The following is a 27,252-nucleotide window of genomic DNA, read 5'->3' on the forward strand; positions in this document are numbered from 1 at the left end:
TGATTTCACGTATATCAACACTCCACCCCCTTTCCTATCAGATCTACTTCTCAAAAAAGTATTGTATCTTGAGATGTCTAAGAATGAGCGATTCCCATCGTTTGCCCAAGATTCTGTAATGGCTATAAGATCTAGGCCCTCCACAGCTATCAGAGTTTCTAAAAAATCTTTCTTATTACCCAAGCTCCTGGCATTTATTAGCACACATTTTAATTTGCCCGGTCAATCGAGAAGCCATCCAAGTCAGATGTGGGTAATTCCCCGTCAGTACTGTTGTGATTGTCATTAACTAACCTGCATTCCTGACTACATGGTCTGGGAGTAAAAAAACCTGACCTAAGACTATCGTAAACATCCCAGACCCCCCCCCCTCTTATTTAGATGGATCCCATCTCAACGAAGCCACCTATCGGTAAATGCGCGAAGCTCCAAGAACGTGACCCCAAATGAGGAGCAAATGTCCTTCGAGGCATACTAACACTATTGCTAAAGCTAGATGATAATAATTAAAAATAGGGAAATGAGAAATGTTAACAGGAAATTAAAATAATGTAAAATACATTACTATGCAAAATATACGTAAGAGATTGCACGAAAAAATTACGTAAAATAGAATGCTCAACACTAAATCACGAAGTAGAATATATATATGTATATAAAGAATACAACACACTCTAAAAAAAGTATTAAGTTACAAAGTACAATTTATACTTATTACAATTAGCTAACTATCTCAAATCACTAACACAACAACAATAGGCCCAAGTGGAAGGAAAAATAAAGTTATTGAGAGTACCCGGAAAAAAGTATACACTGTTGCTAACACTAACGTCCAAAAAACCTACGAATTTATATCAAAGAAGCGAGAAAACACAAACCTGGCGAAAATAAAATGAAAATGAAATACGAACGAGAAAAAAAATTTAAGTTGATTGAAAATACACACCGAAAATTTAAAAAAATTGAAGCAATATAATAAAAAAAACACTTATCTCGCAATGCAATGTGTGCTAGAAAAAAAAAGAGAAAACAGCAGAATATATATGACCCAAAAATAAACAACACGCCAAGTAAAACTCACGAGAACAAAGAAAGACACAAAATGGCACACTGATATGACAGATAATCCTTCAGTAATCCCCCAGCAATGGTTTTGGACAAAACTGCTGCTATTGGTCAGTGAGCGGAGCACAATAAAAGCATGTTCGTTCCGAACCACGGCGAAGACGAGAAATGAACTAACATTCATTAATTTGACTATATGCTACTGACATTCATTAATTTAACTATATGCAACTAACATTCATTAATTTAATCAGCTTAAATATTCTGGAACAATATCTTCATGAAATATCATTGCAAAACCATGAACTTTTCTTTGAAAAAGAACCACCTTGAGTGAACAAAATTCCTTATTAAGGCCTGTATACTCTAGCGCGCCAATCTTGCAATGCACGACCCCCTGCAGTGGTTCTAATCTGCTTGTGGGTACACAAACTTCCTTTGTGTTTGTTGAAAAAACCAATTCCAGGTAGGTGCAGAAAAAACAGCTCAACACCATACAAATTACTGAACAACCAATTGCAAATGCTTTCATTGCAAGATCGGCACGCTAGTGTATATGGGCCTTTATGAGCTATGAAAAATTTCTCTATGTTGTAACATAATCCAAAAAGCATGGAGTGTGTGTGGGGGGGGGGGGAGAATTAGAGTTGTGGAAACTTTTAAGTTTTTATTATGACTTTTGAAATTTATTTGCTATTTATTTTTGAAAAGAAACACATCTTGTTTCCTGAGTGACGATTATTCCCATAGATATTGTATTATTGGCTATTTTCACAAAGCCTGTAGTAAATTCCATTCCAGGGATAAAAATCTTTTCTATAGGTTATAATTAACATTCTCTTTAACAAGTTCACTTTCTCTATCGAAAAGAAAGTTCTTGAAAGAGACTTTAGAAGAGTTTGTAGAGAAAGAGGTTTCTAATCTTCTGAGAAAAACTGAATTAATTCTTGCAACCTGACTTTTCACCCAAAAAACAAATATATTTATCACATTTATTTAGATATCAATTAATGTGTAAATAATTAAAATATAAATATTATCTCTTATTTACTTGTAATCATACAAGTTAAAAAAAATTATATTCAAAATTGCTTGAAAAATATCAAAGTATCTGATTTAAATCGAGCTACTTTGACATGTAGTACTCAAATATGTCATTCATGTTTCAAGGTGTTGTATAGTTATTAAAATAAAAAAAAACTTTTTATACAGTCCCCATGTGCCCCAAAGCCCAACTAGAAAGTTGTTTCCCTGTCTCTCCTGATGCCAAAAAATAATTTCCACATTTCTAAGTACAATATTGACTGAGATATTTGAATTCAAAAAATAAAGGAAAATTAAAAAAAACAAGCTCTATTAAGGCTATTTTTCTCCAAATTTCCTCCATTTTTCAAATTTGAATATCTCAATAAATATTGCACTTAGAAACATGAAATTTTTTTTTAGTTGGCATCAGGGGAGACAGGACAACAACTTTCTAATTGGGTTTTTGGGTATATTGGGACGGTATAAAAGTTAATTTTTTCGTTCCATTTTAATAACTATACAACTCTTGCAACATGAATTACATATCTGAGTACTACACGTTATTTGAGTACTTTTTTCAATTGGAAGTATGCCTCTAGGATCAACTGTTTGCCAGTAAAATGCAATGCGCCCTGTTACTTATGCACCCTGTGTATATATAATTTCAGGCAACCCTAAAAATGTTTAATATGAGCACCTTTTCTTTCCTTTGACATCAGCCAGCTCACCGGGCTTTCTACTTGTTGTGGCTTTGTAATTTATTTAAATAGTGAATATACTTCTTAATAATTTTTTTTTAATGTTTATTTAAAATTTAGCTTGTGCTTCATCACTTTCTCAAGGAGGATTTTTCTTTAAAGATGGACATTATTATTGCACATCTGATTATCAGAAAATGTTTGGAACAAAATGTGCATCATGCAACTCTTTTGTAGAAGGTGAAGTTGTGACAGCTTTAGGAAACACTTATCACCAGAAATGTTTTGTTTGTGCTAGGTGCAGGTAAGATGTAGCTTTATATAATTTTATTTAGTGAGAAAATGTGTTCAATTCAATAATTTCATAAATGTGATTGAAATAATAATTAAAATTGTATGACATAGAAGTTAAATCTCATAATTGCATAGCATTGTTTTTAATGTTTTGCAAGAGTCCCCGGGTTTGAGTCCTGATTGAGACCAGATGATTTTTCTTTCCAAGTTAACCTCTGCAGCATATCTAGAAAATATATGTTTCATTGTTTTCAATGTCACAACAATGAAGTTTAATTATTAATGAAGTAAAATGTTAAAACTTGATTGATTATTTTTTATGAAACTTTTTTTAGATTGCCATTTCCTCAGGGACAGAAAGTTACTTTTACTGGAAAAGAATGTCTTTGTGGTAAATGCATGCAAATCCCAGTTGTGACATCACAGACTACTGAGTCTCCTCTTAATACTAATCGAAGTGAGATAATTTTGAGTATGATTTCGAGTGAGATAGAATGCTATTAATTTTATATGTACATATAAATTAATATACAGTCAACCTTTGGTTTACGAACCTTTCAGTTTGTGACCAATTTGGTTTATGAACAACAAAAATTGATTCGGTTTACAAACTTATACAAATACCACAACAGACAAAATGTCCAACGAGGTGGCTGCAAAAAAAAGATGCCCATAAAAATATGGCTACATGATATCAAAATACAGCAACCTAATAAGAGCAATAAAAAGCCAATCTTGGTTTCTAAACATGTAAGCTGGAAAAACTTAGATCAAATACATATGCAAAGGAAAAATAGAGAAATTGAGAGGTCTACGGCCACATGTGGTGGCTTTTTTTAAAGTTCTTTCTCTAAATATGACTCCTCTTATCCAGCTCATGTATTTAATTAGCATGACATTTCAAATTTTGAGAAAGTTTACATAAAATAAATTTTTCAGAGATGATGTGCAATAATCTCTGATTCAGAATCAACACACACTCTGATTTCTAAAAACATCATTTTAATGTCTTATATTCAGAGCCTTCTCAATTGCATCCTGGACCCTCAGGCAGAGTGATTTTTCTGAGGCCCGACCCCCCCCCCCCCCCCCTGCACTTGAGTCCCCAGTGCCATGCCCGGGTTTACCCATGTGTTAAGACGGCACTGTCTATATTTCTCATAATGCTTATTGATAAATCTAGTGACTTACAGAATCACGACTTCGGTTTGGAAGGCACTGTGGCCAGAATGCTTTGCAGGCAGAAATTTCAAGGGCTTAGACACTAGATGAAATTAATGAGACCAGACATGGATACGGCTCCTGATTGTTTCTCTCTAGAGTAAAGTGTTTTCAGTGTCGGTATGATGATTTCAATTGGTTTTATGTTATGCACTTGAGCATAAAGCAGTGATTTAAAAATTGATACTAAAAATCTTCAGAAGAACAGAACGAATTAATGGACCCCAGGAACGAATTAATCCATTTCACATTGATTCCTATACAAAAATTATTTTGGTTTACAAACAATTTGATTTACGAATGGAGCTCAGGAAGGAAAAGCTCATAAACTGAGGGTTGACTGTGCGAGTACATGCATATTTAATAAATTTACTATGGTCATCATGCAGTTTTGTTGTTATGCGAGAGGATATGCATTCTTCCTGTAACATTTCTCAAGAAAATGTTGATTTCTCTGTTGATAGCATTTCTGTGAACTGATCCAGAATAACTTTTCAATTATTTATTTTCTAGAGCAGATTATGTAAATATTTAAAAAAAGAAGGCTCAGGTGCAAAAGTTTGTGTAATTTTATGATCATTAAAAAGATATGATTTTGGGCATCCCATTCAAAATAATAATGCACAAATTTTTTCAATTTGCTGAAATCGTACATGATAGCTTTACTGTTTGTCAGGAATGTCCTTTGAATTTTTATTTTGCTTCATTTGGATAGATTTTTCACTAATATCATGTTTAGTCTCATCAGCTTGAACAGAAAAGCTTACAATTAGTTCTCTAGTTGAAAAAAGAAACTATTTTTTAAAAAAGTTTTCAGAATAAGTTTGATGAAGTTGTTTGATATTAACAGTATGAGTTTTTATTATGGTTATCTTGATTACACTTTTAGTTTTGATTAAAATGGATTTTTTGAGCTTCAGTCAATCAAAAGATGGAAACTGATTAATGGAATATGTATGTTATGGTAAATGTGATAAATCAATTGTTATGCATAATCACCAGAATTTAGTTGGTTATTGTGCATATTACCAACCAAAACATTTGGTGATTATGCATAATAACCAGATTTATCACATTTATCATAATATAAACAAATATTCTCTTCATATGGAAACTGTTAATTTTAAAAAGATTTTAAGTAAAAAATAATAATTTTTTAAAGAAATACTGTTCAATTCTCTTTTTAATGGAGTCTCATCTTTCAACTTAAAAATTTTGTTATAAAGAAAATTTGTTAAACAGAAATTTGTAAATTACCTATCTCCGACTTTAACACAATCCTAAAGTGTGAAAAAGTTAGTAGACTTGCTTTGTTTATTGCTAGACAACAAACTTTACAGCATTTTTAGTTGTTTTCTTCGTATAACACAAACTTTTTCCTGGAAAGACAACTTTAAGGGGTTTTTTTCTCTCTCTTTCAGCTTTCCATGAATACATTAGCTTGTTATTCACCTCTGTTCTATGACTCTATGGTTGATTTTGTTGGAACTTCAAGAAATGAGAAGTTGGGAAATGTTACAGAAAAAAAATTTGCAAATTAAAAATTTAGTCAGAAAAACTTGATTATATAGAAATTATGTTTCATAATTTGGAGAGTAAATAACATGTAAATGTCTTTCAAATTCAAAATTCTGTAGAAAATTTCGTTGAATAGAAAACTTCATTAAATGGAAGTTTGTTGAATGTAGACTGGACTGGTATAGTATGAAATTTTTTTAATGTCCTCAAGCAGCCAAAAATGATCTGAGAGATACACAAAGTAAAAAAAAAACACAATAATAATTAAAATAGCTGTTTTATGGATACAATTTTACTGCCACATTTGACACCATCTGTGAGATCTATGGCCAATATGTCTACAAAATAGAGTATAATACCGAGTTATATATACATACAGACTAAACACACAGAAAGAAATAGAATTTTTTTTCTGTAATAAAAAATAAATATTGCCCAAATAGTTCATTTTATCCAACTGGTTGCTCTTCAACTCGATAAATACTTTTTGTAGTGATATAACACACACACACAGTTCATGCACAGCAGCTTCTCTGAAGCACCTGCAATACCATCTTTCTGCCAAAAGCGTTACTATTTTAGTTATATTTTTTTTTCCATTATGAAAATAAATTCTTCCTGTGCCTGTGAAAGCATTACCTCACTGTAAGTGCTTTAAGAATTATTGAATTTTTCAATTTTCTGGACTTTCAGATCAGCCTGTATGTATTGTTCAGAGAGTATTCAAATTGCAGTTTAGATAGAAATCAAGATTTGCTCTTGTTTTCTGGATATCTTGTGTATAAAAATCTAATTATGATGATTTAAATTTTTTTTTTTTTTTTTTTTTTTTGTTTCCTTAAATTTTTTAATCCTGTTTTATTAGGATGTGGAGGATGCAAAGAAGAACTCTCTGAAGGCCAGGCACTCATTGCTCTGGAAAAACAGTGGCATATCTGGTGTTTTAAATGTGCTGCATGTAACATGTTGTTACATGGAGAATATATGGGAAAGTATGCTATAGTTTTATACTCCTTAGCAGTTTTGTGAATCCTCATATTTACAATGTGAATCATTTTCACTACACTCTTCCCCCCCCCCCCCCAAAGCAGAATATGCCAAAAACTGTGACATACTTCGCCGAACAATCGAGGAGAATTATGGACCTCTTTTTTTTAGTCACCTCATTTGGCATTTTACCTGTTGTGGTTTTGTATTTGTAAGAAATGTTTGGGAGAAACACTATATTGTGGGAATTTTTACCACAGAACATTTCCAGTCAGCTGAAGGGCTTGTTGCAGAACAATGTAAAACATTCCTTTTTGGGGCTCTTCTCATACAATGCCAACACTTACAATTATGTACTGTTAGTAATTCAATTATTGATTATAGTAGAATCTCTCTTATCCAGCCTTATTGGGATGGTTGATCAGCCAATTAAGTGAAAATCAGACCAAAGAAAGGAGATTGAAACGAGTACGAAATTAATAATATATTTCTATTGAATTTGTTAGATACTTCGTAAAAAAATATTGAATATTTTTGCATGAATAGTATTTAAAAATTGATCAATAAATAATAACAATAGGTAGGATTATGTTTATGGAGCCAATAAGTACGTACATACCACAAATTTCTTTACGTTCATTCTACTGCAACATAAAATCACAACATCAAATGATGAGCACTGAACTTGAAGTATTTTTTTAAGACAGGCCGTATAAGGTTCTACATACTTTATAACCATATTTCTGGTAATAATTTTGCAATTAAAGCAGTGGTACATAATTTTTTTCCATTTCATATTTCATACAAAATAATCATTTCTCCTTCAAAGTGAGGAAAAAATAAACTACTTTGTTTTTCTTGTTAATTTATAAAATGATTATAGTTGGAGCATGCTTGGTGTTTAGAATGTTGAAAAGTTTTAAGTAATGTGTGCTCTTCATGAAACAATACACCACACCTAAAACTATGCCCTGGAAACATAAACTTTCTCTCCCTAATAATCTTACATATAGGCATTTAAAAGTAGCATCACAGTAATGTTGATCAAAGAACTTTCGAATTGAAGGTTTCTGAAATCATGGTTTCTGGTATATACAATATACCCTTGTTTTACGAACCCATATGGACCTGAAAAAATAGTTCACAAAATTGAAAGTTTGTAAATGAGAAAGAGAATGTATTATTTGGGACCAGAAGATTAGTTTATAAAAACATGCTGTTCATAAATTTGAGGTTTGTAAAATCGAGCAGTGGCTGTACCATGATATTTATAGAGATATAAAAGTCCCAGTTCAGATTAATTGGGCAGTTGTGCATACCACTCAACGGGCACTATGATTCCTAGTAAAAGCAGTGATCTAATATATAAATTCAAGAGGCCTATATAAGCCTCTGGCTCCAGGAGCCTTTTCAGTCACCTCGTTGGACAATTTGCCTGTTGTGGCCCTTATAATTATACGACATTAATAATACATTGATAAATATATTTGCTCATTGCCAGTTTTTCACTTTGTGCTCAGAAGATAGATGGCTGCATCTGACCCCAGCACACCTCTTATCTCCAGACTTGGCTTGATTTCATATATAAACTGGATATATGTATGAAATGCAAATAGTTTTACAAAATGAATAAAAAATATTCATGATCCTTTTTGTAGACAACATTTTTACTTTTTAGAGAAGGAGAACCATATTGTGAGAAAGATTATCAACAACTTTTTGGTGTAAAATGTGCTCATTGTGAAAGATTCATCACTGGAAAAGTTCTTCAGGTGATTTTTATTCAATTCCAAATAATTCTAAAGATGCTTTGCTCAGGGTTTTATTAATTGATTAATTTTTTCACACACGTCTCAAAGTGATGTGAAAATGAAGTTTCATTTTCCAGTAATTTGTTGTTGCTTTATCTCCCCTTTTTTTCTAGGCTGGTGACAACCACCATTTCCATCCAACATGTGCAAGGTGTTCTAAATGTGGTGACCCTTTTGGTGATGGAGAAGAGATGTATTTACAAGGTATTTTTTGTTTCCTTTCTAGCACACTTTTAAAAAAATTGCACAGTAATACTTCTTAAAAGATTAATTATTTGTGAAAGCTACTAACATCATGAAAATGAACAAAACTTTTTCTTCTAAAATAATGAAGCTGCCAAAATTATTATTACTTATAAAAATCAGTCAGCATGGTACCAACATCCTTGAGGTAGGCCCTAAACGTTAATCATTAAAGGGGGACCCAGGCTTAGTTTCATCGATGGCTTTTTTGTAGTAAATTCATAGAATAAAAGAAGGCTAGAAAAACTATAAGATTCATTCAAGGACCCCTGGACTGGTGCCCTGTCAGCATCTCTCATTTATAGGCCATGCATGATACATTGCATTGTATTTTATGCAGAATAAAAGTAATTTTGCTAACAAGATAATTAAAGTATGCAAGAGTTCAACTGTGTGTGCCACCAGTTTTGACTTGTTCAAATTGCTCAAGTTTTAATGGAATGAGCTTCTTGTACATATAGGTATATATATTTTTGTTCGTTAGTTGAATATTTTCTTGCTAGTTGAAGCAATATTTTTCTCATAATTTGAATTGCTTGCATGAGTAATTGTAGAGTGAATATAAATATCAGTTGCTCTTAAGTGCATAATGTTTAGGTAATACAAAACTTATTGCAAAAACACTGAAATCCAAAGTAACTTTTTTTAGATTTTAGATTTGTATGAAAGTAATTGAAAATATTAATGAGCATGTTCAATAAAAATATGTTCATTGATTATTGAAGTTTTATTCAAATCCTATTATGAAATCCTCATTTATGCATGGTGATTAATTATTTATAAATTGCATTTGGTCTTGAGGGTACTTTGTTACAGCATTGAAATTCTTCGAAACATTAAATATATTTTAACTACAGGTGGAGCTATTTGGCATCCAAGATGTGGACCAGGCCCAGATAATCACATAGAGGATAATGATTTAGAAGATATAAAAAAAGAGAGAGAGGTTTTTGTTGATGGTTTTCAAGTAAGAATAAACTAAACATTCATTATATATCCCTTAAGTGTTGAAATATATGAAACTGCTTTTGTAATTATACAGGTGGAGCTTATTTTCAAAAGAGAACATTTCCATTTTTGCAAAATTTACAGTAGAAGTACAGCTTTTTAAAAGTAAAAAATAGCCTAACGGATAGCATGAGGAATGATAGAAGAATATTTAAATACTATGTTTCTTGATCAACATTCAAGAGAGTTATCCACATTTGAATTTTGGAATTTTGGAAATGTTCCATTTTGAAAGAAAACTTGTGGAAATGTTCCATTTTGAAAGAAAACTTGTGGAAATATTACCTTTCGATTAAAATTTGAGAAAGTCAAGTCTAAGAGAAAATTTGGAGTTTCTACTGTCACCTGTTGATTACAGAAGTTTTTAACTAGCCTAGGAAGGTACCCTTACTGCCCTCTCATCATTAACATAAGAAACATGATCATTCTGCAGTGGAACCTCCCACATTTTATAATGGACACTCCCGTTAGTGCACAAGGGTAGAGCTGATAGGGCCCGGGACAATTTTCCTAATTTTTTTGCTTTTTTATAATATAAATTCACTGAAGAAGAGGCCCCTGTAAAGTCTGGTCAGGGACCCTGCTTCGGGATATGGGGCAATCTCCATAGTGTGCCTTCTCTGGGCCCCCGGAGAAGACTTATTTTGGGGGTTCCTTGGAAAGAGTTATGCACAGAAAAGGATAGGATTTGCTTCCCCTCTCATTTTTCCAATGATTTGTTTTGGAAGCAAGTTTTTCTTGCAGAATTATTTCAAACAAGAAACTCAAAATTTCCAAGGAGTAAGCAAAATAAGTGTACTTTTTTCTTTTTTGAGACCCTCAATAATAGGCGGAGATAGACTTGGAAGTCTAGGGGGCGCAGTCATTATTGCTGGAGGGGCATGATGATCATGTCAATTCATATATACATTATATCAGTCAACTCCACCTTTGATGCTGGGGGCATTGCCCCCATATGTCCCCCGTATCTCTGCCCATGCCCCCAATTTGGCTCCGGTCCTGGGGCATTACCCCAGTTGCCCCAGCCTAGTTACGGATCTGACCACCAATGATGGACACAATTTTGAATTGCATCGAACAGGATTGAATGTATTGGACTATCCATTAACCAACACGTCTTGTTAGCAGAAAAAAATTTCAGTCCCATGGGTGTTCATTATCAAGAAGTCCGTTATCGAGAGATGAAAAATACCAAAGTGTGGATATTTTCCCTTTTGATGGAAATGACTAACTTTACTCATTGTAATTTCTACCAAAAATATTCAATGATCTCGGTTGCATGATCTGACAGAATTCCGAAGATCCAGAAGATTCATAAACCATGAAAAGTGTATTTCGGAAAAATTGGAAATGTTCCCTCTTGAAAATGAACTCAAATATTGTTGTTTCAAATTCTCAACAGGATAGATAGGATGGACCGTGAGTTGTTAATACTTCACCAATCAACTGCTTTGAGAAGGTCAATATATCACTTGTGTAAATAAATGGAATAGCTTACCTCCGGGGGTTGTAAATTCTAACACACTTGACATGTTTAGAAAGAAGTATGATAAAAATAGTACGATAAAAATCTAGTGGCTATTCCTACTTAGATAAGAAAACTGTAATAATTTTTATGAGCGCAGTGTATTATATAGTATTAATTATTCATTTTTCTTTCGTGATATATGCTTTTCTATCGGGTTGCTGTATTTTGGTTATACAACAAAATTTAGGAGGTGGCACTTTTAGGTGGGAACAATGAACACAGTTATAAAATTATTGAATTTTAAAGTTGTGGGAGTGGCAAAAATCCTAGTTATAGCCCTGCATCTATATGGCCATTTTTTTATGGACTTCTTTTTTCATCCACCTTGTTGGGCGATTTGTCTGTTTTGCCATTTGTGTTTGTATTTGTATATAGTTTTATTCAGTTTTACCAATTCACATTTAATTCCATGTTGTGTTATTTTGAATTTTTTATCTTCAGAATGCTAATGCGAATTCATTACTCTGTTTATAGATGTATGGCAGAACTAGTCCTGGAAGTCTTAGTGACAGAGACCCTCTTCTTACTGATCTAAGCAGAGTTTATACTTACAGTTATTTGGCAGCTGAACCATCTCAGGGATATTTGAGAAGACCATTAGATCCAAAGCCACCAAAATCACCCCAGTTTCATAGACCACCAGGTTTATAGAATAATTTTAATACTATTTTAATGATTATTTTAATTTCAAATGATAATTTTATTTTAGGTAAAGGTTTTTGATTGCTCTTACAATACTTTTATTTGTTACAGTAGCCCACTATACCTCAGTATTTTTGTCCTTGCAGAACCTGTGAAATAATGACCATTTAGAAAATATTTACGTTGCTGAAACAATTTTTCACTATTAATTTTGCTTTTAATATTTTACTCTATTCTGGTAAAGACCTTCACAATATGTAAAAATGAAACCTTAGTGTCAAACTCAATCAGACATGCTATCGCTTTATATCAGCATTTTTCAACCAGGGAGTGTGTCTCGAAAAATTCTACAGGACATTGACCACATCAATTTCATAATGAAGTCCTAAGTATAGGTTCAAATTTTAAACAGTATGCGTAAAAACCTAAATTAAGACCTTGATGATATCGGTGTATAAAGTATTTAATTGAAAATACAGAATTCCCAGTAATATCTTATGAACTCCTCCATGAAGAACTATGAACATATTACTCCTTCCAATAACTCTAGTCATATTTTTAAACACTAACAACATTTAATATTCATTTCAACAGGCTAAGTATGAAACAACATTTTTTTTGCTCTGGTGCACACACTCTTCATAATAATAATAAAAAGCCCTTCTCCAGTTATCACTGCAAGCATCCCCATGCATTTTCTTTCCTTTTTCTCTGTGCCCCTGACCAGAATTCACTCCCCCCCCCCCCCACAGTCTCTTTTTTCCCCGATCAGTTCTTTCTTCCACTTACATGATACCTCCCCTCCAGTTTACAATTACTTGACCCTTGTTCATAATTCAAGGTTCATTCATCATGTTACTCTGAACCATTATCGGAATGTAAAATACAAAAATACATAATACGCACATAATATTGAAATACATAGTATGCAGATAATATTGAAATACATAATATGCAGATAATGTTGAAATACATAATATGCAAATAATATTGAAATACATAATGCGCAGATAATGTTGAAGTACATAATATGCAGATAAATGCAGAACAACATCAATCTTTTTCTTCTTTCTGTTCCCCCAATCAAACGGTAATTGTTTATCCCACGCTCTTCCATGACTATGGATCACATGATGCAGCATGTTTTCCGTTGTTCCAAAGAAACAATAATTAACCCTATTCAATTGTGGACTCAAAGTAGGGAACTTAGGACAGCATCCCAGTCTATCCAAAAATTCCTGTGTGAGACTCAAAAAGATTTGCTGCATCATCCATTGCTATAATTCTCGGTATCTCAGTCATCATGTAAACTTGGATAGAAGCCTCACAAGTAGCCTTAGTAGTTAAAGGCTTAAGTGGTGTAGCTTTCAGCCACCTACTGTGTTGATCCGTAATGCACAATACATAATTATGCCTGCTCAACAACTTAGGCTCAATGGGCCCTAACATATCTGTGTTAACCACCTGAAATGGTAACTCTAGCCTTCCTACAGCTTCAATGAGTTCTGTATCTCTAACTTTAGTTTTTTTTTTTTTGTTTATCTCTATTGAACATCATGAGGAGAGCAGTGAAACTCAAAGGTATAAGGGAATGTAGAAGAGGGTGCAGCGATTGTTGATGCTTTCTGAAAAACCACTGTGATTTCTGTTTGACGTTTCTTCTTCATATCAAGTATGTTGGAATATGTTGACAAGACTTCCTCTACCAATTTTTCTACATTTGAAAAACGTGCCATAGAGGGATCTATATCATGAAAATAATCTATTGCTGATTTGAACTTGAAAAGCCCTCCCACTATGTTACTCATGGTGAACTTGTTTTCCACTTCTTTATCATGATCTTCATCTGGTACCACTTATTTCATGAGCAATCAGCTGCATTAATTCCTCCTTGGTCAATGTCTTTGAATTGCTATTAATTAGCTGTTCGACTTCTATATCCATATCATTGAACCCTTCTCCACCCACCTGTTTCACTAATGTGACAATGTCTTTTATAATCTTTTCTCAGTTGGCTCTGTAGAAATGGCCGTGTCCTGGAGTGCACATTGTGTCCAAAGGTTAATCCAACCCGAGTTGACAGTTTCTCTTTTAAGAACTGCCACGGTTCTAGTCATGAAAGTAATGACATTAGCGTTAGTGTAATTCTTCCATACCTTCAAGACCATTTTCTGCATTTGCATCATCTTCTATTACATGCACAATCATCTTTATTGAGTGATGTGTATAGTAAGCCTTGAATGCTCTCATTACCCCCGATCAACAGGCTGAATGATAGATTTTGTATTAGGAGACATATAAAGGACTTCCATACCATCAGCTTTGAATTCATTGACATCCAGGTGTTCAGGAGTTTTATCCAGTATCAAAAGAACTTTGAATGGCATGACTTCACTCTTAAGGTACTTTCTCACTCTTGGAACGCAGCACCATTTGAACCAATCCAGGAAAAGTGTTTTTGTAGTTCAAGCTTTTTTATTGTTCATCCAAAATACTGCGCGGGAGGTTTGATCTTTTCCCTCCAATACTCACGGATTTGTAGACTTGAAAATGTCAGTAGACTTTATTATGTACCCATACGCATTTGCACAAAACAACATAGTAAGTCTACCTTAACTTGCCTTAAAACCAGGAGCCTCACTTTTCTTCTTGGGTGAAAAATTTTCTTTGCGCCATTTTCTTCCAAAGTAGTGCAGTTTTATCAACGTTAAACACCTGCTGAAGTGCATAACCTTTCTCTTCAATAATTTTCTACAGAGTTTTTGGAAATCTTCTAGCTGCCTCCTGGTCGGCAGGGGCTTAATTGCCAGTGATTTTTACATTGTATAATCTGAATCAACCTATGAAACCCTTTACTTGCATAAAATTCTAATGAAATAGACGTTTCACCAGCCCTTCCCTTTAAAGAAGAGTAAAATCTTTATATAACTATTATAATATTACAATCAATTGGAATATCTTCTTTGTAGCAGTCTTATATCCACAAAATGATCAGGAGAGAAGAAAGAAAACAGAGTGAACTTGTTTGAATTCATTTCACTGGCTATGGATGCAATATTATGTCCTTTGATCATAAAGTGGTTAACTTGTATCTGTTCCATGAGCTCGAGCCCCAATATTTTTTTCGGATTCGCTATGCTATATTAAAAATAAAAACCTATCATATCCGGGGGGGATACTTGGAAGAAAACTTAAGACTATGCATGTCTTAAATTCGAATTTACAAAAAAGAAGACATTGTACAAAAGCTTCAAGCCCAGATATCTGATTAAGCTTTGTTTCAGAAATTTAATTATCTTTTGATTATAAATAAACATTTAATTGTAAATAATAGTAAATTGTTAAAACCTGTATAAAATGGAAAGTCAAAAAACAAATTATTTTCTGTTCCAGACAGGTTTCTGTTTATAGAGATGCCATAAAAAATATATGGAGTAATTTATTCCTATCATTTTGCGAAACTTAAATTTTGAGAACATAGCCCTAACTTCTACAAACCAACTAGTGTTAAACAGAGACATGCATATTATTATTTTGAATTTTTTCATGTTTGCTGTTTCAAATTACTATACATTTAAAATTTCATATTTAATGTGCTAACAGTTAAACTTCAAGTTTTATTATTTCTCCTGAATAGCAATAGAATGAACAGTGAGAACAACAACCAATAATGTTTGTGAAAGAAAGATTCCACATCTCTATAGCACTTGAATTTTGTTTTTTTACACCTCCACAAATTCCATTTTTGTGTTCAAATTCTATACACATTTCTTATGGCTGGTGGCCATATCTGCACTGAATGAAACCTCTGCAGTAGCCAAAACACAGTGTCGCTAAATTGTGAACAATAATTCAGTCTCTCTCGCTTATTACTCTCCCGGAATTATCAAACTTTATCCAAGAAACAGGACTGGTTTCTAACAAAAGTCAATATTTCTATCATAAATGAAATGCTGAACAAGCTTTTACTAAATTTTGAACGGTAAATCCACTTTTCCACTCGAGCCCCACCCCCAGAACCAGTTCAAATAGATAATAAGCATTCATCATTTTTTCAAGAAATGAAAAAGTTCCTCCAAACAAAAGGGGGATCAGAACTACTTAATTTTCTCCCATCCAAAGAACAAAAACTTGCACTTGGCCAAAAATTCTTTCTATTTCAGCAGGTTTTTTAACTTGCAGATAGACTACATTATAGACAGTTTCCATCTTAAAGAGGTTTCCCATTATTGGAAAAACATTAATTATTTACATTAATTTCATATTTAATGTGCTAACAGTTAAACTTCAAGTTTTATTATGAATAGCAATGGAATAAACAATGAGAACAACCAATAATGTTTGTGCAAGAAAGATTCCACAAATTTTTCAAGCAGATTTATAATACTCTTTATGAGTATTATAAATCTGCTTCATTTTGGTCACCCAGAAATATCACAGGTTCCTAACACACTTTTATTTTCAATGTGACAGTTATAATGAAGATCAGGAAAATTTTGGAAACCTCTTAAACGATTGAGTCAGTTTAAATTATAATCTTTTTTTTTTTGTTTTGTTTCAGACAGGTTTCCATCTCATACAGTGTTTACCTTAGACAGGTTTCACTATGTTAATAATTAAATCACTAAAACTGTACTCTTCTAAAAATCTCTGAGCGTGCCACAGAAATTCAACTGTAGCTTCAAGTGTGCTGCAAGATAAAAAAAAGTTGGGAAACACTACTCTAAAAACTAAAAGTCAGTATGGAAATTCCAAGCAAAAGCACTCAAAATTTTTTAACTCTTCAGATATATATATATTTACTTAAACAACTCTTGAGATGATGTGGACAACATTTGAATAATTTTTTGTAATTTGAAGTTTGCAGCCACACTAGGGCTGGGCTGAATCCAGAATGAAAAAAAAATTGATTTATCAAAAAAAACTTAGGTAAAATTATTTGTGTCCATTTCAGGAGATGTGCCAAGTCTGAGGTGAAATAGCCACAAAAAATTTTTTTTTTGTTAGAAATTGTTTAGATAAATTGGGAGGGTGGGTAGACAGGGGAACCAAAAATAGATCCCACACGGGCAGAGATTGTCTCAAGTCACCCTGCCTACGACCAATGGCTTAGGAATTAGCTATTCAACAATGCTAAGAATGAATACTCCATATATTTTTGTGTTCAATTTTGTGCTTACAGCATCAATTCAATTCTATGGCAAGTAAACTTCCAGCATTGTATTATTGATTTCTAACATTGATCAGGAAAAATAAATGAAGAACCATGAATACATGAAACCCATGCAAGAACTATAACACTTCACATGATGAAATGGAATGGAAAACCAATGTTTCTTGATCAAAAGCATGATCATATGAAATACAAACGCCACAACGGGCAAATTGTCCAACGAGGTGGCTGAAAGAATAAAAAATATGGGTGTCAAATATAACCAAAATACACCAACCCAATATAAAGCATATATCGCCAAAATAATAATAATTAAAAATATATTATTGCACCCAGACAAATAATAGTTAACAATATGTTGTTGTTAATGTATTGAATGACAGTTAACCCCCTTACACTGGCAATCCCGAGATACCTCATCAAATTTAATTTGCTTTATTTTGGTCACCCAGAAATATCACAGGTTCCTAACACTTTTATTTTCAATGTGAGTTATAATGAAGATCAGGAAAATTTGGTCTTAAATGATTGAGTCAGTTTAAATTCTAATCATTGGTTACTTTTTATAATCCTTGGTGTTTTTTTTAGATGGAAATGATAAGAAAAGAGTTTGGACCAAAAGCCCAAGTCATAAACAAGGTAACTTGCTCATAAATTATTAAAGTATGATGTTAAATGTATGATGTAAAGCCTTTTAATCTCAGAAATACATATTTTTATTACGCAATTAGTAGTTATATTTTTATTTCATAAATGAAAAATGTTGAATAAAAAAGAAACTGATGCAAATACACTCATTTTTCCTTGAATTAAAAGTAAAATACTAAAATTTCATATCAATTCATACATTCAGAAGCGAGGAAAGATTATTAAAGAAATTATTCTTATGAACAGAATTACTCAATATGTAGCTGTTTATGTTTTCTCTGCCACCAATGATTGAAAGAATTTTTTTTTTGAGGTGGGGAACTGTAGGGCCATTATAAACTTGAGTTAAATTCTCAAAGTTTCTTGAATATTAGTGACTGGCACTGAGGATATATATATTTTTAGAACTTGTGAGATCATAGTATATATTAGTAGCTCAATTTAGATTGGTAAGAACTGTCATATTGTCATTTGTTGTTAACTGCTGGGTGTATTTTCGTTGTTCGTTTACAATGTTTCATGAACCAAGAGAAAAAACTTATTTATCACTGCATCTTAAAGACCTTGCAAGGGTCTTGCTCGACATTGTCCCCCAAAAAAATAATAACACAAAACACAAAAACAGACAAATAAAGAGTATTATAAATCTGTATGCGGAGGGCAAGGAACACTATGTTCATTTTGATCAATAAAAAAATTCTACATTTCTAAGTGCAATATTCACTAAGATATTTGAATTCTAAAATCGGAGGAAAGTTATGAAAGAACAGCAAAAACTAATGGACAATGCTCCTTTCCCCTCATTCATGCTGTCCTCTCCCAACTTTTCTTCTATTTTTTAATTTGAATATCTCAGCAAATATTGCTCTTAGAAATGTGGATTTTTTTGTTGCCCTCAGGGGATACTGGGAAAAAAATTTCTAATTGGAAGTTAGAAGATGAGAACCGTATGGAAATTTAGTTTTATTTTGTTACACGCTGTATTTTCACTCTCAAAACTGGTGCAGGGTAATTTTTGAATGCCTTTTGAGCATTTTTCAAATTGAAACTATACCTCATCTATGATGGACTGTTGATGAGATAAAGGCTGCATTAGCACTTACAGGGTATTACCAGGGCCGCAACTAGATTCTTGGTCACCCGGAGCAAGTGCGCATTTTGGCGTCCCTTGAAATGTTGAAAGAGGTTTGAGAATAAAATTTGCACCCCCCTCTGGTCCAGTGCCTGGGGCACGAGACCCACCTGCTCCCCCCCAGTTACAGCCCTGGGTATTACACCCTATATATATAAAGTGCAGAACACATACATCTAAAAAGTATTAAGGTACAAAATAGAACTACACTTATTAGCATTAGCTAACTAGATAATTTAACTAGTTATCTTATTATTAACACTGAAAAAAATTGGGCCCAAAGCAAAATAACAAAAATTACTAACAAATACCTGGGAAATAAATTCTATTCGCTACACCAACAGTAATGCCCAAAACTCCCAAGCAAAGTATCAAAGAAGCAGGAAAAATACAAAAATGGCTGGAAAAAAAAAAAACCTTCCAACCAATATACCTTCCTATATGACCATGGGAAAAAATTTTAATATACACAAATTAACGACGAAAAAAATCTGACGAAGTACAAAGAAAATTACATGAAAGCCGAGAGAGAAAATGGATATGAACTTATTTGAAAACATGCAAATAAAAAAGAAATACAAACACGTATCTCAGAAATTAACCCTTAATAAATACTAATTAAAATAAGCCAAGGAGACAAAAATGAAATGCTACGCTTGTTGAAAACCCAAAAATCAAATACAAGAAAAAAAAACGGTGTAGAAAAATAAAACCGCTTAACTTCTCGGATAAACCATGCAGATACCAGATCCTTACCTGCCTGGATGCACAGCTGATAATCCCCAGAACAATGGGACTAAGAGATCGCACTTGGACCACACATAAGAATAATATGCAGATAACAGTGCCATACTTTAAGACAAAACTTTTTGTACAAAGTTATTAAATTTTCACTATTAAATGAAATATATTCAACAAAAAATCAACTACAAATAGATATAATCGAGTTTATCAAGTGCCAAAACCTAATAAAACATTATATAAAAAGAGCTTTTCCTATATTGTTCCAAAGATATTAAACATTTTTCACACTGAAAATCAACTTAATACTAATGAAAACATAAATCATATAATATTTGACCTCGTTAACAGCTTAGATTATGAAACCATTTTAATGAATGTAAGAGATAAAAACAGTATTGAACACATAGTACAATTAAAGAATACAATAATAAAAAAAGAGAAATGATGCATGATAATTATATTATATCAAGCTTCACAGTAAGTGGCTTAATTCTGATTTAAACTTAATTTTTGAAACTAAACTTCTTTGAACTTAATTGTGAACTTCAAAAATATACAAATGGAAATACATTTGAAACACATATCTAATGCATATAATAACGTTTATTGCTTAAAAATATTCAATAAAATAATTTCTTTAAGCCTGCTGGAAGGACTTTTCAGTCCCTTGAGGTTATAAAGTATTTGTATTATGCGTGTAATATATGTTTGTTTTTATGTAAAATATTTTTGTATTTGTGAAATAAATGAAAGAAAAACCTTTTAATAAAACAAAAGAAATCACTAAAAAGGGTAGACTTAAAAAAAGATAGGTAGACCCGTGATAGATTTCTACAGCATTGATGATGATCAGGTCTGTAGACAGAAATTTTGTTCGGTGGGGGGAACCAAAGTGATAGAACAATAGATTTGGCTATCTTTTTCCCTCTTTCGGTCATTTTCTCACATTTTGGGGAGGACCAGACCCCCAAGTCCACCCCTCTCGCTACAGCCTTGATGATAATAAATATACAAGCTCAGAATGGTAAAGCATTCCATATTTGTCCAGTTTGGCATTTATAGCTAGTGTATCTTTTGTTGTTTCATCCTATTCATATTTGAATCTGAAATGAATAATGGCAAAGTGGTACCTGATGACGTAGTTCAAAAAATATATAAAGATTGGGGGGTTGTATATGTAAGGCCACAGATTAGTTTGTAGCAAAATTTTAAGGTTGATCTTCATGCAACGTCATTTCAATGAGTGGATACTCACTGTTGTTTATTCAGACTCTATCTTCATAGTTTACAGTGTGCATGCAGTGAAGTGGTTTAGTAAATGATTCTCATGAGCAGAACGGATTTAAGTCGATTGAGACCCGATGTAGAAGAAAAGATTGGGCTCCCTTAAATTTGAAAAAAGTTGAAGCTCCAGATGCACACCTGGTGCTCCCACTATTAAATCTGCGTCCACTCATGAGTATCTCTTGGTTGCTGGCCAAAAGTTTAGATATTTCCTCTATTACAAACAGAAGTTGTTATCAAGGAGACACATTTTTTTGGATTTTATGCCAAAGTGAACTCGGAAAGAAAAATCATCTGATCTCTGCTGGGACTCGAACCCTGGCTTTCTTGCATTCTGGGCAAGTATGCTACTATTTACACCACTGAAGACACAACCCTGCCTTCCATATTTCACGCACTGTGGCAAGAGATAGTAACCTCTCTTAATTTCAGCAAATACTCCCCAGGTGGAACAGTAGAGATAGAGATGGACAGCTTTATTTCTCAGCCCAATATATCAAGAAAACAGATATTTTCTAGATTTTATGCAGAGGTGAAGTCTGAAAGAAAAGTCATCTGTTCTCTGTGGGCTCCCAGATGGGAAGCGGGGGGTGTCCGGTCTTCAGAGGTCACTGCTTTGACTCGAACCCCAGGCCCTCTTGCATTTTGGGCTTGTTATATTTGTATGGTATGAACATTTTATATAAAAAGGTGCTTAGAAGTATGTTGTTAGCGAATAAAAGTTTAAAAAACTAGAAGTAATTTTTCTCATTTCTTTAATGGTTTTAATTTTTTTTTTTTATTTCTTTTATATACAAGCATATCAGGAGGAAAAATATGTTTTTTATTATAGAAAACTATTTGTGAATAAGTAAATTGTATTAAAACTAAGTGAAAGAAAATTTTTAGTGTTTTTTTTATCCATTTTCAAAATTTTTTTAGTCACTTAACCAGCTTGTTTTGATTTCTTATTTTATTCTTTGAATTGTGTTGAAACAACAATAATATTTAATAAACCATTTTAATAAAGATGTATATATTTTATATCAACATTATTTTACAACTGAAATATTTTTTATTTAGTACAATTATTCTTTTTTTTTTTCATGTATGAAAAAAAGGAATGCAAGTCTTAGGTATGTTCTTCCTCCTTTTTTTACCTTTAAAATGATATAGTGAATCATTGGTATTGTCTGTAATTTAGTGAAAACTTCTGATACACATGCACTCAAATGCGGCAGAATTTGTTCAGTTATGAAAAAAAAATCATTCTATGTTTTCCTCTTATGAAGAATTAAATTGCTAAAAAGAATTATGATTTATTATTTATGATTCTTCATAATTATTATAAGGAGTTCCTTCTTAAGAACAATTGAATAATTTTTCAGTGCAGTGATCAGTGCTAAAAAACTCACAAATTTATGTGAATTCTCAATAAGGGCAAATTTCTGTGATTTCAATGATTCCCCCAAATTTTTTTTCTATGCAATGAAGCTTCATTTTCAGAAATTTTCACAAGTGATGATATTAAAAAAAAACCTATTCATTTTCAGATTAAAGTAAGTGCAATCACCAGGTAATATGGTGCATGTCAGGAGGCGAAAATAAATTGTAACTGATGATTTTATCTAGATTCTGTTATTTAGGTTGATGTTTTTGGTGATTTTTTAGTTAACCCTTTAATTAGGTACATTGGCAAGCATGAAATATCCAGAGGCGAAAATTTTTGAGGAGGTTATATTAAGCAAATGCATTAGGTACATTTTTTTAGGCACATGCATTTTTTACAAGTACATGACAAAAAAAAATAGTGTCAATGTTTAAAAAGACATGGTATGTTGCACTTTATAAAACCCACTGTATATGATTTCAGTAGATTTAAATAGTTTAAAAATGTCTCATTCATTGTTTGTCAATTTACTTTTTTATCATTGTTGAAGAATGCACAGCAATATGTCTCCTATTTCATAAGGTACGTATTTTCCTCCAAAATGCAAGGGTGAAAAATCATTCTTGCTTGGCTGGTCAAGAAATAGAAGAGGTGTACCTTTGAGCTATTCTGCTGGTAATTGTAGAAACTTCATGAACAGCTCACACACAAGTAAAAATTAAATGATAATGGTTCTAATGTATTCAGAATTTTGGTTTTGATAACTTAGCAAATATTTTCTGACACATATATAGGCTGTACAATATAATCAGAGAAGATAGTATACTAGTTGAGAGAGAGAGAATGTTAGCTGAAGCTCCTCCACCAGCAGTTGAAATTAAAAAAAATATATATATACAGTTACTTGTTTTTATTAAAACAACAACATAGGAACACACAAACCATAGGTGTGAAATGACACATTTTAAATGATCTTTTGTTGGAAATAAGGGGGATATCATGTGTGTGTGGGTAGGAAGATGAGGGTATAGAAGCATATCCTCAAGCAACTATATCCAAACTGGATATGGTGATTGTGGGAACCAGTGAGCGGAAACACCCACAGTTATGATTAGATTTGCAATTGTAATTACCACAATATTATGTATATAGCTGTAACATATGCATTGGAAATAAAGCTGTAGCTATTGCAATCAGCTTTTAGTATTTTTCCTCTCTTTCTTGATAATGGTCTTTAGCAATCTTCAAATAAAATGCATTGCATCAAAATAGTCGATTGGGATTATATCTTATACAGTAGAACATTGATTATCTGAACATCAATTTTCCAAACAACTCAGTCAACCAAACACCTTTTTAACCTAATTCATTCTTCAGTTTTCTATAGTCAATGATGCTCAACAGTTGGTATTTTCTTGGAACTTGAATCCTCTTATCTCCCAACTCGATAGCTTTGTTCTATTGAACAATAATCCATTTCCAAACAATTGTACATAACGTACCTGTGAGCTGTAGATGTAAACAATGGTGAATCCGGGTACAGTGTATGCAGTTATAAATGATTGAATAGGAGCAGATTTAGCTGTCATTTTTTTTTGTCTACAAATTCATATTAATCCTGTGGATGTGCCTTAATGAAAGGGAGGTGAGGGTCTTATCACGGTTTTGTTGGGGGAGGGAGGGGTATCTTACTTAGCTTGCTTAAAAACAGATATTTTTCAATCTTTCTTTAGCTTTAGTAGTGTCAACACTTTTTGTCTTTCTCAAGTGCAGAATGGCAACAAAACGAAAATACATTGTTTTAACATAAAAAAAAAAGTGGAAATTGTGAAAAGATTGAAAGCGGGTAATGGTGTGAGGAAACTTGCAGCTGAATACGGACTAGGTATGGCGATCATCAGTGATTTTAAAAAAACTGCGAAATAAAATAGAAAATTTTGCAGCCAGTTTGAGAACAGCAGATGAACTAAAAAAACTCTCAATGAAATCTGCAGAGAATGAAAAGCTGGAAAAAGCTGTTTACACATGGTTTGTACAAAAAAGAACTGATGGTGTTCTGATAAGTGGACCGATGCTTCAGGAGAAAGGTAAACTCATTAATGAAATGCTAGAAGGTAGTAAACATTTTCAAGCGAGTGTGGGTTGGTTGCAGCATTTCAAGTCAAGATGGAATTCTTCAGCTCAGCATTGAAGGAGAAAAACTCTCTGCGAATTCAGAAGATGCAGCCAAATTTGTTAAGGAATTCTTAAAAAATTGTCAAAGATGTCAAGTTTAGTCAATCAAGTTTACAACTGCAATGAGACTGGACTTTACTGGAAAGCTTTCCTCATCAAAAACTCTTGTTGGTAGAACTGAATCTACAGCTCCTGGAAGGAAGAAAATAAAAGATAGTGTTACAATCCTTGCATTTGCAAATACGTCTGGGACTCATTGCTTGCCCCTAACTGTGGTAGGGAAAGCTTCAATCCAAGATGTTTCAAAAATGTTAATGTTCACTCATTACGGGTGAAATATTTGTCAGAGAAAAATGCTTGGATGGATTTTAAGTTGTTTGCTGAATGATTTCAATGCATATTTGTACCAGAAGTCAAAACAAGATTAAAATGAAAAGGTTTAGGCAAAGCAGTTCTATTAATGGATAATGTACCGGCACACCCAGACTGTTTGATGTTCCAAAATGAGGGAGTAGTTTGCTTGTTTTTGCCTACAAACACGACTTATCTTATTCAAACACTTGATCAGGGTGTACTAGAGAGCCTGAAATGCTGGTACAGAATGCAGTTGCTAAAAAAATGCTGATTGAGGAAGAGAATTCCTTGCAGGATATCTTGCCTTTTGCGAAAACACTGAAAGACTGCTGTTACATGGTAGCAGAAGCTTGGGATTCTCTTTCTTGCGAAGTTTTAGGAAGTTATGCCTGTATTTTTATGGTTTTAATGAAACAGCTGAAGATGATCAAATCTTTCAGATTCGAAAGAATGCTTAGATATGTTTCAGGAACTCCCTGTATTCCAGTCCTGCGATGAAGAGGATGTGTGTCAGTGGTTGAAAATTGATAGTAACGATCCGGGATATCATTTTTTTGGTTCACTGAGAAATACTTACGAAAGTGAACGAGATCAAGTTGATCAGTATGGCTGTGAAAGGGATGAAGATGAACCAACGGCAGATGTAATAACACACAGTGAGGCAAAGCAGTGTTTCACAAAATGTCTCACGTGGTTAGAATCGCAGTATAATGCTGACCCGCTTCAATTGTTAATGTTGAAACTATTATGGGATGATGCTTCAAAATTTTGTATAAGCAATGTCGTATATGAAGCAATTAAAGATAGATTCATTTTTTTTAATGGTTTGATGCCGTTATTTATCATGCATGTATGTATTTGTTTTACCATTTTATTTTTTTCTTTTACCATTTTATTTTTTTCTTTTACCATTTTATTTTTTTCTTTTACCATTTTATTTTTTTCTTTTACCATTTTATTTTTTTCTTTTACCATTTTATTTTTTATTTTGTGATACATTGCTTTTTTTCATTTATTTTTCAGAATAAGTTGGTTAAATTTTATTATTTTAAGGTTTTGTTTCTGAATTTCAATTTATTCCTTTGCATTATCGCATTAGTTTCGAAATTGATATTCCAAACTTTTAACTTTTCCCAACACTCTTCGGTCCTGATGTGTTCAGATAATCAATGTTCTATTGTATGTGAAATCATCGTATGGTCATGTAAATACTGAATATTTCTCATTTTACAGTTGATTCTATTCAGTCTTCTACTCCCCGTCCACACTCCCCTCACATGAACAATGAAGAACCCATAGAATATTCTCATTATCCTGGTGGTGAACCCCCTAGTCAACATGAAGTGCCTCGGATTGAAAGAGACGATTTTCCTGCTCCACCATTCCCATATACTGATCCAGGTATGCACTTGAAATTGGTGTATGTGTTTCCAAATCATAAGATAATAATATGAACTTACAATAAAATCAATAGCTGGCTTCCACCCAGTTTCAGTGGGTGCACTTATCACCTAGTTGGTAAGCTAATTGGTAGGTGAAAAATTTAAAAGCCTTCTTACATATAGTAATTAAACCGACCTTACCATTTCATTATTTTTTATACTAGAGAGACGTAGGAGATGGAGTGGGAGCTCAAAGGGAATGGAGGATGAAGAACCAGTTCTTGAAGTAAATGATGTTATAGATCCTCAGTTAAAAAAAGAAGAAGAGGAACTTTCCAAGATTGCTACAGGTATAGGAAAGGTAAGTGATGTTACATTTCAAATCATTAGTAATTGTCTTTGTGCATTTGTATTGGTATACACAAGCAGGGCTAGAACTAAAGGTAAAAGAAATGGAAGAGCGCTTATGCTCCAGACAGAAATCTCGAGGGAGCAGCAAATTTTAGGTGGAAACAAAGCACATTATTATAAAATTTATAGGGACAATTTACATCAACTTTTACTTAGGAGTTGAATAGTATTATTATTCTGGATACAACTAGGATCACTGATCTGAATATTTTTATTGTTGAGTGTCTTAGTTTTTCGGAACATTGTTCAGCGTTGGTCAAAAAATCGAATAGAATGCTTGTGTTTCATTCTCAAAAACGTCTCTCTTCACCTTCTCTTAAAAAGATCCTTCGACTTTTCCGGGGCTTAGGTCATCCTGGATTGGAGTATGCTGTGAGGTTTTGGAGACCATACTTTCAGAGGGACATTGAATTGGTCAAGGGGCTGCAGAGAAAAGCCACCCTTGCTCTTGATGGCACACAGGCTTAAGCTATGAAGAGATTTTTTGTTCCACTTGAACTGAAACTAAAAATATGGTATTAATGCATTTTCTTCATGCT

At 32.9% G+C, this 27,252-nt stretch overlaps 1 protein-coding gene across 1 annotated transcript in view; it reads left to right on the top strand.

Annotated features, from left to right (window-relative positions):
* The window catches only part of LOC149084978 (actin-binding LIM protein 2-like), a 111,068-nt gene that overhangs the window by 46,666 nt on the left and 37,150 nt on the right, over positions 1–27,252 (top strand). The window contains exons 3-13 of the mRNA XM_089232722.1: positions 2,910–3,093; positions 3,419–3,540; positions 6,688–6,814; positions 8,488–8,581; positions 8,734–8,824; positions 9,721–9,830; positions 11,874–12,042; positions 17,803–17,853; positions 22,123–22,137; positions 26,154–26,321; positions 26,527–26,663. Coding sequence (XP_089088848.1) covers positions 2,910–3,093; positions 3,419–3,540; positions 6,688–6,814; positions 8,488–8,581; positions 8,734–8,824; positions 9,721–9,830; positions 11,874–12,042; positions 17,803–17,853; positions 22,123–22,137; positions 26,154–26,321; positions 26,527–26,663 — 1,268 coding nt within the window. The remainder of the gene's footprint in view (positions 1–2,909; positions 3,094–3,418; positions 3,541–6,687; positions 6,815–8,487; positions 8,582–8,733; positions 8,825–9,720; positions 9,831–11,873; positions 12,043–17,802; positions 17,854–22,122; positions 22,138–26,153; positions 26,322–26,526; positions 26,664–27,252) is intronic.

Source organism: Pholcus phalangioides, unplaced genomic scaffold, assembly GCF_987345545.1.
Source record: "Pholcus phalangioides strain wild (caught in Gottingen) unplaced genomic scaffold, Ppha-v1.0 ptg000007l_1, whole genome shotgun sequence".
NCBI classification, from domain to species: Eukaryota; Metazoa; Arthropoda; class Arachnida; order Araneae; family Pholcidae; genus Pholcus; species Pholcus phalangioides.